At 33.3% G+C, this 17071-nt stretch overlaps 1 protein-coding gene across 1 annotated transcript in view; it reads left to right on the top strand.

Annotated features, from left to right (window-relative positions):
* jbug (filamin-type immunoglobulin domains fbug) overlaps nucleotides 1-17071 on the top strand; it is an 85458-nt gene that overhangs the window by 40856 nt on the left and 27531 nt on the right. The window contains exon 21 of the mRNA XM_068772796.1: nucleotides 14746-14885. Within this exon, the coding sequence (XP_068628897.1) occupies nucleotides 14746-14885 (140 nt within the window). The remainder of the gene's footprint in view (nucleotides 1-14745; nucleotides 14886-17071) is intronic.

Raw genomic sequence — 17071 nt, 5'->3', positions numbered from 1 at the left:
AATTGAATCGAGATATACAAAAACTATTCGCAAGTCAATAGGCACTAAACTTACGCAATCGATGCTCTTAATGAGATATTAATGCCGTATGTTATCGAGAATTCTCTGCTTACAGAAACTAATTACAGAATCAATAGCACATAATGTTTGACTTCTCTTATTACATAAGATATACAATATGCAGATATGCGGAAGTATGTGTTACATATACGAGGTATTGATGACTGATATTAAAATAACGTTATATAGTATTTTATTGTCCTTAGACAAAGATCTTTAACCAATTTGTGTTGCCAGTGTTGATATACGGATCTGAGATGTAGTCTCTCTCAATGGGCCTCATAAGAAAGTTCAAGGTCATATAGGGAGCAATGGAGAGGACTATGCTCGGGATTTCGCTCAGAAATCGAATCAAAAATGAGTAGATTCGCATTAAAACCAAGGTCACTGACGCAGCTCAAAGAATTGCTAGTCTGAACGCAGGAGACATCGATCGTGCAACTGATGGCCTTTGGGCCGAAAAGTTCTTGAGCGGCAGTTAAGGTCGCGGTAAATCACTTAATGCGGGCAGCGCAAGATTAGTCATCTCAAGAAGATGCCTTGCAGTGGCCGTCTTTCAGCTGAAAGGAAGAAGAATTGAATAAACTTTGTCTTTCCGTCTATACTCTATACTATTTTTAGTCAAAACTTGGCAAAGATTCGTGATATTAGACTTTATTTCCCATATTAATGTCATCATAGTAATATCTTCCAGCCGTGTTTCAACAAAAACGTTTTCAAGGAATCACATTAATGTGGAAAATAAGAATATTTTAACCTTCAAATTCACTATCGGCACTTTCATTGTTTTTAAATTTTCACGAACCTTCCAAATTTAAACTGAAATCTGGTAAAATCAAAATTAGTTCTGTGTTAGCATAAACATCTGAAATAAAAGTCTGAATGAGATAATTGGTTAATTCACTCCTTATTTTCAAGTGTTTTTCTCTGCAATTAGAAGTCATTAAATTCTAATTTTAGTGCTGAAAACATCTATGAGCGTCTTTTTAATCTATACAGACATAAATTTGTATAGTTTACGGTTTTTAGCATACGTTTGTGATCATTTAATATGTATTATTAATTTGTTTACATTGTATTTAAAACATTTAATAAACTTTGCTTAATACTTATTTATCCGTGTGTAACTCGACTTCTTAAAGTTTCACCTAAAGAAAAGTGATACGAAACTCGTTATCATTTTAAAAATAAAGCTATTCTTTTAGAATAAATTACGAACAAGATTATAATATAAGAAGTAACATGAACCAGAACACTTTCTATGTTTTATATCACTGACTGAATTTCAAAATGAAATTAATATCTTATTTTATTCTTAGTTACAACGCTCTGCGACTAACGACGAATTATTTCTAATTGCCACATGCTCGTGGGGTACATTCTACTTTTCTAAAATTATTTATCGACGTATGTACATATGCATCCATAACGTAGTCAAGCCACTAGCTATTCTTTTTAAGAAGACGAAAACAAACTGACTGCAATCCTCGTAAAAAATCTTCTGACAACACGTGTTAAATCTCCAGTGTTTATTATTTAATTTACAAGTAGCGAGTTTCGAAAATCACGAAATAGGAACATGGGCATTATCAGCAACTTCTAAATTGTTGGAACGCTTTGGATATGCTTGTAATGAAATATTAGCGCTATAAGAGCTTTTATTTATTATTTAGAGTGATCAGTGTAAAAATTTTAAAGTGGTGCGTGTATGCTGCGATATAGAGCGAAAAACTTTAATATTTCTACATATATTTCCAATCACTGATCGAAGTGATCATTCTGAAATAAGTATTTTTCTTTAAGAATGTAACAGGCTAGCTTAACTTCTGGTAGTTAAAAATGTTTATGGACAGTGAACAATAATTAATTTTAATATGTAGTGAGTCGAATTTGGGTTTTTTTCCATTTGATGTATTATTAGTTATGCTGTTAGCCGGTCTAGACTTTGTGGAGCTTCATCGAAACTGACCCCGTGGAAACAGGGGTCCACGGACTAAAAATGTGAACTTTGGTACTGTTTACATTACCTTATATATTATTTCTGAAACCATTGATTTTTGAATAGAGTGCACCTTGCATTGACAGCAAATACGCTTGCATTCACCGCTTGAAAGATGTAAAAGATTTAACGATTAACTTAGAAGGTGTAAAATAACCAATCACCTGTACATAAGTACAGGATGATTTGTTATAGGTCTTTTATTATATTTGTTATAGGTGACATTAAGTTTGAAATTATCATAAAATAAATCTATGTATAATTTCATTGACATTATATTTCGCTCAAAAATATTAGTTATTGTGTGTCACACTTTACCAGACTCCATTATTTAATGTCTTTCTCACGGCAAACTATGTGCTTTACATCCGCTTTCTTGGAAAAACGTTTCAAAGGTTGTTTGGTAAAAGCTGCAAAGTGCAGGTAAAAACCTTTTGTAGTTTAAAAAATTTCTTTAAAGTTATTTTAAAATAAAGCTATAAATAGCAGTTCTCTGTAATAAATCTAAAGAGCTCTTAAATGACAATATTATTTATTAATCATTATTTAATTTTCCTTATACTAAAAGACAAACTACATACAGAATGGAAAGAGTTCACCTCTTCACATTTGCTTCTTTTTTTTTATTTATTTCTCTTCACATTTGACAGAACTCATTTGCTGATAATAAATGTTGTGTTAATCTCTGAAACCATTTGTTTAAGAAAACTCTCTCTTACTTCTTACTTACTTTTGATAATATAATCAATAACATTACGATAATAAAGTAACAAAAAATGTTTTCAAAAATCGGATTATTATACTTTAAAAGCAATTATTCTTTACTATCAAACCCTACATACTTATTAATGCCAGAAGTTATTCACCTGTTACATTACAATAAATAATGTAACATTTTACTTCAGAATGATGATGACTTTACACAGGATGATTTGAAGTAGATGTAAAAGCTGTTTGTTGACAAATGAGCTACCCCTTTAAAGATTTACCATCTAGAACATACCAAACAGTAAAATTGCGTAAGTTAGAACATGTAACGAGCTTAACCTTTAGTTTCTTAACACATAAAATCAGAAAAAAATCACAACGATTGTTGTTTATATAAATTGACAAACAAATTAATTCCGGGTTATGAAATAGAAAATTCATTTATTATCTAAATATTTTGTATATAAATATAATAAATATAAGTTGAATCTGTATAACTTTTGTGAAGAAAAATAAGGGCACATTTTATTTCACTTTCAACAACGTAAGTTTAAGTACTGCAATAACGTCAAATCTTAGAGATCGCATCCGTTGTATCAGACGGTTCGAATAGCAAGTAGTTAGTGCAGGTATGTGTACAAGTGGGACGGAAATTCCTCGGTTACATTAACATTTAAATCTTAGCGAATTTTTTTGTTTTAAGTATTTAAAATTGCATAGATTCCCAATGGCTTACGAAAACCGTGTTGTAAATATAATGTAACTACATTTTTTGCATTAGAATACGAATTATTTTTGCATATACAGGTTGTTTGGTTGTATATGTAAAAAGCTTTAAGAGAGTAAATATAGAACTTGCTGACCAATGTGACCAAACCTTTAACACTTATTTCGAATTACGTTGGATAATCATTTTGAATCATGTTTCATTAATTTACATTTTTGCCTCTCGCAAACCAATACAAATATCATTTTGCAGTACAAAGTCTTCAGGGACAGATAGTAAACAAAAATCATTTTAATATGTAGTAATACGAATATTGTAAACGCTTTTTCTTCCTACAATTATTATACGTTGTTCATGTATGAGTACGTTGTTTATTATTTCTAAAATCATTTATTTTTGATCAGGGTGTACCATACATTAATTGATGTCAACAGAGATGAGCTACACATTCATACCCTTAAAGCTTTTGAATTTATAATATCCTTCTGTACATATTATTTAATAGGTTATGTTTGGTGATGATAGACGATAAATGGCAATGAAAAATAATTGAAGATTTTTTATATGGAGTTTAGAAAAGTTATTGAAATTCGATGTTCGATTTTTACAAAGATAGGGAATATTGTGAAAAACTTACGTAAATTAAATTATAATGACTTTTTTATTTATTTATTATTGCTATTTGTTATAACAATGTTGGGGATAAATACAAGTCATTTATTTTAATATTTTTTATATAATAATTCTTCGAAAGCATAATGATTTTAGTATTTCGTATAAATATTCACATAAATGGAAAGAAGTTATAACATTACGTAAATATGTTCGAATAACCTCTGAGTACAATTTTAGATCTAAGAGCGTGTGCTTATCGTCTGTAATTAAGAAGACAATAGCGACAAAAACATAAGTGTCATTACCATGAACATAATGGCATGGACGCCTTGCATTACACTAACGCGACCCATAGATTCAAGGACGTTCAAATTCTGATTCTGAGTTAATTAACATCTGCAACTGTCGATTTACATATCATCAAATCTCGTTGAATTAGTGAGTTATTTATATATAATAATTTTTCTTTATTTATATTATCATAGCCGTAAGACACAAGCCCCCATAGATTCCAGAGAAGACCGGTACGAAGTGGTCTCCATCCGGCGTTGTCTATGGTCTCCGCTCCATATCCTGCAGCGATCTTTTCTGTGCGATATGTGGTCTACCCACCCACCTACCTACCTACCATTTTAACTTTCCAACCCGCTAACTTCGTCGTTTATTTTCCGTCGTATATGAGTCTCTTAATTTCTGATTCAACCACAAAAATCCAGAGCACAGACCTCTATAAGGCTCGTTCAGCGACTGTGAACTTGCAAATGAAAATTTATATTTAAAAATAGATAATTTTGTGATTAAAATATTATCACGCTGAAAACGTTGACGTAATTCAAAGGCATATTGTGTATAATATTATCCAATGTCGGTTGTCAAAGAACAATGAACGGTATCGAGTCGCGATCGATTACAGGCGAGGTGAGTGCCGTCAGGCAATAAGATTTTGCGATACTCTGTTTATCAGCGTTCGCTATATAACTTTCGATTCAATAACATTTCGTAACGTGCTATAATCTCTGCTGCGCTCGTGTTTGCCTGGTGCTGCATAATCTACTTTCTTTTCCTATGAACAACGAAATGTATTTATTCATATTTATATTATATACATGTGTGTGTGTGTGTGTGTGTTTTATGTGGAAATACATTTATAAAACTTTGCCTCAAGTATATTTAAATTATTCGACATTGCCTATAAATTACAAACGATGCAAAAAACAGAAACAATTTTATTTTATTTTTTTCAAATGCTAGCTGAAAATAACTTGAATAAGCGAAATGAATATACAAAATAAATTCAAAATATTTTTACGGTTTTATTTTATAATAAACAAAGATAATAAATAATAGAAAGATAATAAATATTTACGAAATGTTATTTAGCGAGAGTCTTTTATAATTTGGCTCTAATTTACTAAGTACAGGGAAAACTATTTGCTTGCTAATGATTTGATGTCGCTGAGCCACAGTACCACTATGTAGCGTGTTTCTACCATAGTAGTAACTTTTAAGTATTACTTTGTTACAGTTTTAAGGATGCCATAGGTAAAGGTGCTAAAAAATAAATCAATGAAAATAACAGTTATTTTTTTTTCCTTTCCGAATAAAGTTGCCTAAATCTCTTTGATGCTAGATTCATAATATACTATCTGTCGTTGTCCAAGAAGTACATTAAGTCACTGATTGAATAGATCATTCCGACAACGCTTTAGTCGTATTTTAACTAGGAACAATGAATGAAAGAGTAAGAGCACTTATCCGCACCTTGCTAACGGCAAATGCATGTAAATCATCCTTAGTTTTATCACTAACGAATGAGGTGTGTAGTGCATTTAATGGTCTTAACTTTGTCCGTCAAATACATTGTTACGAAAGCCTGTCTATAAGTGTATTTTATTACGTTAAGTCAAGATTCTTAAAACTTGGCTAACCTATATGTATAAGTATCGGAGGTAATACTTCATGTTTGAAGCTTTAATTGCCAATTTATAAAATAAAAGCTAGGTGTTATACATATAACATTGTACATACATATAACAGGTTGTAGTATAGGAGAGAAAGCCTATAAATTATTTATATATTACATTTTTTTTAAATAGTCGCCTTGTCAATCTATGAATTGTTGCGTCCTGTAAAATTAATATTTTAATCTGACTCCTCTTTGGGAATTTTTTTCACAGTTTTCTCTAACACGTCCCCGACTTTTCGGCATCTCGAAACCATCACAGATTTTTTTGATACTAAAAAAAAGTAAAGATAATAAACCAACAATTCCACACTGTTTTGAGCTTCATCAGCATAAGCTATGAAACTATATCACGATTTTCACACTAACGAGATCGCAAGGAAAATCGTAAAAAATATATGTAACAAAAATTTTCACGTGTTAAATGTACAATAACGCTAATCATAATTTTTATGTTGCAGACAATTTGTTATAATAATCGACAATATATTGTAATTTAATTGAATTGATTCGTAAAGAATTCTATTTTCAAATTTTAAAACTTTTTTTTATATTATTTTTAAACTGCCTAGTTCTAAAAACTTTCAGCGTCATCAATATACAATTGCGTTTCTAATTTGTATTCATAGTCTAGTTAGTTTGTTAGGTTATTATAGAAATTCATGTTTAATAACAAGGATAATATTAGTTGTTGCTCTAAATCACGATACATTAGAACATTAGATGCCCGTTAAGTTCCTGCAGATAATCTATACAAGTAATTTTGTGTGACATTATACTAATAATGCATTAACTAAAAAATAAATAAAGATGAAACTGTTATACAGAAAAATCAGTATGCATGTTTCCGATAATTATACGAATTTATTTTATAAATTCAATCAAAAAACCAATTTGAATTTTAAAACAATTTAATTTTCTAAAAGCAACCATAATTATCTTACATTTACATGTTCTTAAAATTTCTTAACTTTATTTAATGATTAAAATTTATTTTAGTTTATAATGCCCTTACCTAGCAGCCATAACAAATATTTAAAATACATAAAAATTATGTTAATTTATTCTGTATTTTAAAATGTAGGTCGCTTATAAAAAATTATGAATTGAAAAACATAAACTATGTTTAATACATTTACACTACTAATAAAACATCACAAAACTAATGATTACATGTTCCAACAGTATATCTCATTTTAAAACTTTGCGATTAAGCAAATAAGAAACATGGACCAAACTATTATTTATAATCACTGGCAATAAATGATCTTTTTCATATCAGTGTAACTACAATCACATAAAAAATCTTATTAAATTTCCTGTAACCCGTCAATTAAGACATGATACTTCATTCCCGTCGAACTCTTATTTTAAAAAAAATCTGTTCGGTATTTAAAAACTTTAGAAATTGACCATTTTGAATTTGAGGTACTACCAAACCCTACATTTATTTATTTTATTAAAAAGAAGTATTTATTCCTTTTCTGTAACGTTTCCTGAATTCATTATAACGTTTTCTTAGAATCTATTTCCTAATTGTTTCTTAATGTAATTAGACGAGTAATTGCTCGTGACTAAAAGATTACGGCTCTCTAAGCTCAATAACACGTTATAGCAAATGCTAACGTTGTTCTACCGTTACTCTCCGTGGGCGGGGTGGTCATGCTATAATCTATGTTTCCGTGATTATTGCCAGTTCATTAAAAACGAAATTACTTTATAAGTACCTTTTATACTATAACCTAATTACAACTTTAATGTGATTTTTTAACATAAATTAGATAACGTGGCTTCACTTTAGCCTATCTCATACTGTCTCTCACATTGAACTATAACATAAATTAGCGGCTAAAATGGCATTCTCTTATACTATATTTGTTATTTTATGTATATACAGCTATATATAGATAAAAACAGTTGTAGCGCAGCGGCCGAGACCCAGAGGACTGAGATTCGCCATCGTAGCTTTTTTTGTTATTGTATATTTAAATTTTATTCCGTTAACAAGTAATAAAATAGTATTAATGTATCTCATACATAAGAAAAACATCTCTCAAAGTATTCACACTCAACACCGTCATGTAGCGAGAACTAAATTTACGCCGAGTAAGTCGTAATCGATTAGATGTACAGTTAGGTACGTAGCGAAACTAGTAGGGCATAGGCGTCAGCGGCCCGAGTCAAACTCCAACGCATCAATATAACTGACCACGTACCACAATCCTCCATTCACAATTTGCATCACATTTAAATTATATTCATTAGTGACCAAGACCTGTATTAAAGATCCTTATTTTATATGTGTAAAATACTACTTCTAATATTTTATTGATCGTTTAACACTATTATTGCATTGTAGCAACCGATCTACTCTGAGGCACTATCGCAATTAAACGCATTATAAGTAATAATAAAATCGAAATTTCTCTCCCGCAAGCCCTTGTACCTGGTCATTCTGCTCAATCCGAAATATGTACTTTTACATACATAATATTTGGACCCATAGACAAAAGTTAGCTGTAATAATGTGACAATTTTTCACAGTGGTTAACACTATAGGATATCTTTCGTTTGATTACGCCTTAATAAGCCTTTTTTGTCCGCTACAACTGCAAATTTTAAATAGACAAACAAACAGTAATTTTAAACTATAATGTTTGACTCTAAGGTTACAGTAGACTAATATTTAATCTTCAGGTTCATTATCACAATCTGATACATAGGGTGATTTGCTGTCAGTTAAAGTGTGGTGGATACTATCCAAAAATCAATGGTTTCAGAAATTATAAATATCATAATATGTTAAATACTTTTTCAAAATTCTAATTACTATCTGATAGAGTAACTTATTGTTTACTACCTGTCTCTATAGACTTTTTGCTGTGAGAAGATGTCGCATCCCAATAAAAAATATTACGTAAAGTTATTTATACAGACTGATTGGAAATAAGTGTTAAAGTTTTTAAGCTTTTTGTTGACAATTGAGCTATACAATCACCCCTTTGAAGCTTTTACACTTCTAGCCAATCAACCTATATATAGACCTTAGGACAAGTAAGTAACATCAAAGCCTTCATTAGATTGTTAGAGCCAAACAACCACACAATCAGCATATCAACTAACACCACAAAATTATGTATAATACCTGCGTGGATTGTGGTTGGAATAGATTACAAGTCTGATATAACTACGTCAACAACTATTAAACCAATTTCGAGACCATTGCATTTGTACATTATAAAATTTTCTGCTTCCAGTGAAAGAGTAACACAAAAGTTACGAGAAGTATAAGTTTTTAAATAAAAGAAAAAGACTTATAATTTATAAAAATTATAAAGTGAATGAGCGAATGGCATTGCAAGACGATGAGCTCACCGATTGGAGCGTTCGGACGTTTTTTTTTTTCGGTGGGGGAAATCTTCCGGTATTCAAGATGCATGCCCTGCCTCTGGGGGTAGGACAGGGGTATGTGGGATTCCTACCCACTAATGGTGGTGGTCGCCCCTTCTGCTGTTGATGCCCAGTAAATCCTGTGCCCCTGCGCACGTATTGGCTACGTTCAGCATTTGAAGTGTCAGAAGTGTCTTCGAACTTCCCTAGTAGTCCCGTCTCCCTTAGTAGCTGACGCAGACTATTGTTTATAACTGTTAGAGAACGTCTAAAGTCGTCCCGGACTAAACCTCCGAGTCCGAGTATCTAGGCTCGGACTCGGAGATGGAGATCGACGGCCCGAAGTCGGCAAGAGTAAGAGGCCGCTTCGTGCTGCACCCTCCCAATCTCACCGCGGCAGTGCCTCAAAATCTGCTTCCCCATCGCCTAGCCCGGCCAAAAAAGCCCTACGCAAGCCCTTCCCAACGGTGGCTTCTAAGCAACCGACCGCCCAACCCCAACAAGTGGCCTCCTAAGGCTCCCTCGAAAACGGGACTAAACCTCCCCCTCCCGTCTTTCTTCACGACGAACAAGCATAGAAATCCGTCCACTCGTGGCTTCTCGCCAACAAGATGAACAAAGCGAAGGCTAAAAATAACACTCAAGGTATTATGATTAGCACAATCACTGTCGACAACTACCGTCGCTTCACCCGCCACCTGCGAGAGGAAGGCATCTCCTTCCATACGTACGCCCTCCTCGAGGATAAGCGGCTTCGGGTCGTTATCCGCGGCCTCCCGCTCGAAATAGAGACCGCCAACGTCGTCGACGACCTCAAAAAAGCGGGCATCCCCATCATCGACGCGAAGCGCATGACTTCTCTGTGCACCAAACTTCCTATGCCACTCATTATGGCAACCATCGTGCTTTCCTCCGAGGGAAAGAAAATCTTTGCACTCAAAGACGCCTGCTCTCTTTCAGGGGTCATTCGAGGCCCCTCACTGCAGAGGTGTTATCAGCCAGTGTCACAGATCCCAGCTGTACGGTCACGCAGCCCGCAACTGCTTCTCCCGCCTCCGGTGTGTCAAGTGCCTAGGGGATTACGGGACTGCATACTGTCCCCGTCCCGCGGTCACAGAGACACCACCCGTGTGTCCTCTATAAGACTGAAGACCACCCCACTAACTGCAGAAGCTGTCTCAAGGCGTCTATAAAACGCCGCGCAGGTCGCCTCTCGACCTCTCGCCCTCCCTAAGTCGCCGCTCGACCAACCTCCTCAATTCCCACGGAGAAAATTTCGAAGCGCACTTCGAAACCTCTTCTCCCCCCTCCTCCCCCAGCTTGGGCAAAGCCAATCTACCTGAGAGGCACGATCCCCTGCGTAAAATTGTTAGTCCGTGGACCTCTGTTTCCACGGGCACAATTTCTATGAAACTGCACAAAGCCTAGACCGGCTAGCAGCATAACTTCTAGTACATCAAATAGCAAATAGCAATGCAAGACAGATTATCGTAGTGATCTCCAGGGGACGCCTATGGCTTGCGTTGGCCTCCATTGGCCGATATGACGATGCTAATTCAGAACTATACCTATGTATTATGTAATATATGTATACTACCTAAATTTTTTTACGTAATGATATAAAAGAAATATCACTTTCAATCGCAAATAAAACAAAGTACTAATATGCATATAATACGTATTTTTTATATTATTATGGGATTTATAATCACTAGTGATAAGAAACGAATAAAGCTACAGATTATATAAGATTTATTCTTAACATGAATTATTCTAATGCAAACAATAAGCACTATATAAATAGTATGCTCATTTATTCTTATATGCGTGGCACTTGGCTATTTTCTTATCTTCTTACAACTTTCTCACAAAACAAGTTTTACGTGTGGCGAAAGGAAATTGTGTTTAAGTCAACTCGATAACTTTGATCTTCATGCTTTTGTGATAATTATTTATTATAATTTAACAACTAGTTTAGCTAATAATAAACCACGTGAATGACCCCCCTCAATTGTTAAATAGCATGTTTTTACGTATTATATCGCCATAGTTAAGTTCTCAGAAGACACTTGATATAAACCGCTCCTTACCGATTATATTGGAAATATATGTGGAAGGCCTTTACCTAACTGTGGTTGCACCACGGCAAAATATTGATGATTATAAGTTTTTGAAATAACCGATGACTCAAAAATAAAAGGAATTTATTCTTATTATCGAAGCTTCATGAATAAGTAGCTCAAAGTGATTGTATGGCAGGTCCTTGTATCGTAGTAACATAGTAACATAACTGCTTTAAACAACAAACAATGAAAAATAATTACATGTTGTTCATCTCTTAACTGATAATATATTTGTCTGTTTAACTAACTTCTCGGTATCTTCATTCATAAACAATACTACGTTCCTATCTGACAAAACCATAGCTTAAGTAATTATTGGACGTATCATCTCATACTATAAGATGACATATGATAAGAATTTTCAATACTTTATCATCAAATAAAGGACCGCTGTAACTGCTGTACTTAAATAAATCAATTCCGAAATCAAGTACTGAGGAAGTAGGAAAAAAATAAGTGTTTTTTTTACATCTACAGGCAAAACATTAGAGTTCTGTATTGCTTAATGTTAGGCAATGATGAGGTCTACGATGATGTCTACGATGCTATATGTTTGCCTAGAAGATAGCTATTCACTCTTGACTTAAAAACTCCAAAGTTTTAGGATGGTGGAAACAAGGATCGCTAGTTGATTATTCCACTACTTCGCTATTCACACAATAAAACTAATAGCAACACGCTTATTGCATAGTTAGTGTATAGATGTTCTGATTCCGTGCTTCTTGATGACCGACGAAAAAAAAATTAAATGCAGAAATTAATTAAATCTACTTCCAACTCACTCTCCAAAATACAGTCTATAGAACACCGATGAACTACTTCCAAGCTCTCACTACAGCATCTTTACCAATAACCCTCTTGACTCCTCTCTGTATGTAGTCTCACCAATCTTTCCAGCGTAATTATGTGAAATGTTACTTAAAGTGAATATGTTTTGTTTCCTATAAATACTTATCTGGGAATTTTGTTCCTACAGTGAGTATAACTTCGTTTAAAATGCCTAGAACAAATATAATAGAAGTGTGCCTCCTTCAATTTATACATTTAACCAGTGTCTTTTAATAAAAAAGTAACTAGGCTAAAAATTAGTCCCTATTTACAGAAGATAAAAAAATTCAAGAATAAAAGTTTAATATATTAGGAAAATTACTAATGATTCTATTTGTAATTCCCTATAGACATACTTGTTTTTGGAATAATAAAGTCTCCAAGCTTGAATAACAACAATAATTAGTATGATTCGCTAAATTATATGTTTCTGCTTTTAATTATGTCTGGCTCTCAGCATTGTTAGAGACAACATTCGTGAACTTTTTACGTCCCTTTTTGTGACTGAATCGCAAAGTTAGTGAAGTCATAAAGGAGTTTTTTGGTTAATTAAATAGATTATTTATTATATTGTACTTCATTAATACCAACAGGTCATTTTTTTCTTCATAATATAAAAATCACGAATACTAATAAATTTACGCGCTGTACAGACCTCAGCGACATATTTAAGTATGGAGATGTAAAATAAATAGTAAGCCCCGTGTCCATGGTAAAAATTTACTAGAGTTATGGGCACTGGAGGCACTTTATTATCTAGAGTACTTACTATTCACAAAGTTGTTCACAATATGGAAAAAATTAGAGCAAGTTACATATAGGCTACTAAAGAATATGTGATTTTGTAAAAATTGTAATTATTTTTACTTTGTCAAACCAAGGAACAAGTGGAATAAGTGTATCGGCGTCTTGATTGATTGTTATTCACATATGTTATGTTTACCAACTACCTAAATATATTAGGTATTCATAAGTTTCGGGACTCTCGGATACAGTTTTATAACAATAACGAAGTTTCGAACGTCCCGTACACAAACGCACTTACATTCTGACATTAATAGTTATAATCAATTTTATTTTTAAAAAACGTTGTATTTATTTTTGTAAACATTCGAACTAGTAATAACTAGTCTCCAATATCAAACCTACAGCTTTCATTGAAAAGCTCACAGACTCTAAAAGAGAGAGCTATGCTCGGGATTTTTGTATACCGAATCAGGAATGAAAAGATCTGTAGACGAACTAAAGAAACCAAGCCTCGCGGATAGGCAAGATCAAGTGACAGTGGGCAGGCCACATAGTGCGCAGAATTAATAGCCACTCGGGCCTATAGGTTCTGTTATGTAAACGACTAAACGGCAAGCACAGCCGTGGCCATCCACCCAGGAGCTGGACAGACAACATTTTTAGAATAACTATTGACGACTAAGAATAACCGAAATTCCGATGTTGAGATAAATATAATGTTGATGGTCACCCAGAAAGCATATTATTGTCAAGAACTTTTTATAAAATTATATTTGATATAAGAGCAATTGTTGAGTTTCTCGCCGGCTCTTCTCAGCAGAACCGCCTTCCGAGCCGGTAGAAGCTTCCAGCTTGAGATATCAATGCTGAAATTTTATGTTGATTGATGATTCGAAAGTGCTTGTAACAGCCTATTCGAATTAAGAATATTTTGATTTTGATTTTATTAACATCGTCGGAAGACGCTACCTTCAAATCAGTCCCATTGGAAATCTACAAGGGAACCCTATGTTTAGTTGTAGATATTCTATGGCTGAAATAATAATCGAACTTATCATTTGTTTCGATAATACTTCATACTTTTTTATACCATTAGATCTCAAATTCAATTTTAGAGAACATTATTAAAAAAAAAGATGTTATCTTCGGACAATAACAGACATCAAAGATTTGAATTATATTTATATGTAAAAAGTTACGCCCGAAAAACAAGATAACTAAATAAACTGATATTGTAATAAAGTAATACCATTAATTTCGCAAATCGCGAACACTTAAAGTGCAAAACTTCCAAGTGTTTATTTATTTAAGGAACACAACACTGACAATTTACACATAACTGAAATTGAACATTGACAGGTACACTACACGAATTATGACTTACACATTATTAATAATTGAAATTAAATTACGATCATCATCATCATGTCAGATGATAGGCGCCCTCTTCAAGGCATAGACCTCCCTCAAAGATTACCACGATAACGGACACTGGCGCTGTCCGTATCCGATGACATTCGTCTATTTTCGTCGATAGTGATAATATTGAAGGATGCATACTTTATCTATGAATTTTGTTGTTCAGGATCTCCGTGGAAGGTCGAGGTGATGGCGGGGCCGGCGGGGGGCGGCGGCGGCGAGTCGACCAGGCTCATACCCGCACGAGTGCCGGCCGTCTTTGAAATATCCACCTCGCCAGGAGCTCCTACATTCAACAAAAGTGAGGTGAGAGACTTAACAACTTTTACCGATTTATTACACATAACTTTGATATACGATAATTGATAAACTTAACCTGTAGGAGCTTGTAGTACACTTGTTGTGACTTAGCGATGTGGGTATTGTAAGGATGATATTATAGGAACAAATGTCAAAAAACGACTGTTTCGCAGTGGTTAAGAAAGGCAGCCCCGTACATGGCTGCACTCGATTACTAGTCCGACTTCGCTTCGTTTAACACGAACATACCTTCTTTTAACTACCACGCAATGAATACTTTTAATTTACTTTATGTTTTATTTATTAAACTTCACCGTGAGAAACTACAAACTTTTAAATTTTCAGTTTTTAGGCTTCAAAAATATCGTCATCATAATCATTTCAGCCGTAGACGTCCGCTGATGTAAATTAGTGTCTCTCGTAGATTTCTAAGAGTACCAAAGTAGATCGACATCCTACAATACGTTTGCAGTATCTTAACCATAAAGCCACAGCGATCATGTGCTCGAAAAAATTCTTATCTTTTTTTTGCTTTCATCTGTTTAATAAACGGACTAACGAATAGTGCCTTTGCTGGAATCCTATTATGATAATAATTATTTAATCATATGTTTTGTGCGTTAAAATTTTCTATGTAGTAAACTTATATGTAATTATTAATATGTCTTTATAAATAAAAAGGAAACTTAATAAAATGTCTATTACCACGGTCCGGATTTAAGTGAGTCCATAACAGAATCTAATTGGCACATATTGTAAATATTCTCTTTTATTATAAATAAGTTTCTTTTATGAAAGAATAATTACGTAAACTATTATTTTAACGATCTTAGAACTGTCACGGTTTCTTTTCAGTTATTAAAGAAGTAGGTTAATGACCTTCGTGACTGATAGTTTGTAACTTTTTATCTATAACAGTGAGAAAATTGATTATAACTTTGATGAAATCACTTTTAATGATTATATATAGGTCGGTTTACTTGTTCACGCGTTGATATATAATGAATCTAATTTAAATCTGAACAAATAGGCAATATCTATACCACAAACATAATTCGACAAAACAAAAAAAAATCTTCAAAAGTCTTTCCGCATATTTACCTAATATTTGTATGTTTTTGAATCTACCCAGTACAGAAAGAGAGAAACACATTCATTTATACATATACATACATATAATAGTTTATTACATACAACATATATACATATATATGTTTATTGTATATTTAAAACATACAATAGTTTTTTTAACATTTAAGTTTAAATTTGATTATACTTTTAGTATGTGCAAATGATTTTTAATGGAAATAAGTTTATTTGCACAAGAGCAAATGTGATAATATTTCTGTGAAATAAATCTTAAAAATGAAATGCAATGTTAATGAAATTGACTAGTAAAAAAAAGTATAATTTATGTACATATCTTCTAATTTCGTTTCTCTGATATATGATTTATGACGCACTTAACGATTTTCGGTGAGTTTATGTAATACATTTTAATATAAATGTATAAAGTGTGCGGTATAAAAATCTCGTAGTCGAGTTAAATATTCAAATACGGCTATTTCCGTTGTTGCCTCTCGTCGGACGCTCTATCCCTCCCTGACGTCAAAGTGAGAGTCACATTATTGCCATGATTTATACCGGCACGCACGCTAAAAGCTGTGGCGTTTTTGCCTTTTCGATCGACACAGCCAATTTAAGATTTATTGCCTATCGGCCCGCCTCTCCCAAGCTCCCTTTACACATTTATCTGCACAATTTACAAATAATACGAGATATAAATTGATACTTCCTTAAATAATGAACACGTATTACGTAATAATTGGTTTATCTAATAACAACTTTGCACTACTATGTAGGTTTTACTACAATGCTTTATTCGGCTTTGCAAATATATTAAGATCACAAACACAAGCACATATAAATGATAAAAGAAATTAAACATTATTAGTTATTAAAGATACACTATTATTTCTGCCGAAGCGCGTCCACTGTTAGACATATGTCTTAGCGTCTTCCAACGTTCTTAACAAGGTCTTCTAGCCGCCTTATTACCGACTTGTGGTCCCGAGGTCACTACTGTAACTTAAGGCCCCAACTACCACTCGTTAAACTACTTGCCCTACCCACTGCCTTCATTAAAGGTTACCAGTTCAAAACCGTAAGCATGTCAAAGTATGATGATAAGA

The sequence above is a fragment of the Battus philenor genome, unplaced genomic scaffold (genome assembly GCF_028537555.1).
Source record: "Battus philenor isolate CCGP_79_NKW_IND1 unplaced genomic scaffold, ilBatPhil1.0.hap1 SCAF_5, whole genome shotgun sequence".
NCBI lineage: Eukaryota > Metazoa > Arthropoda > Insecta > Lepidoptera > Papilionidae > Battus > Battus philenor.
The sequence above is the reverse complement of the archived record's forward strand: the minus strand, read 5'-3'. Positions and strand labels throughout refer to the sequence as shown.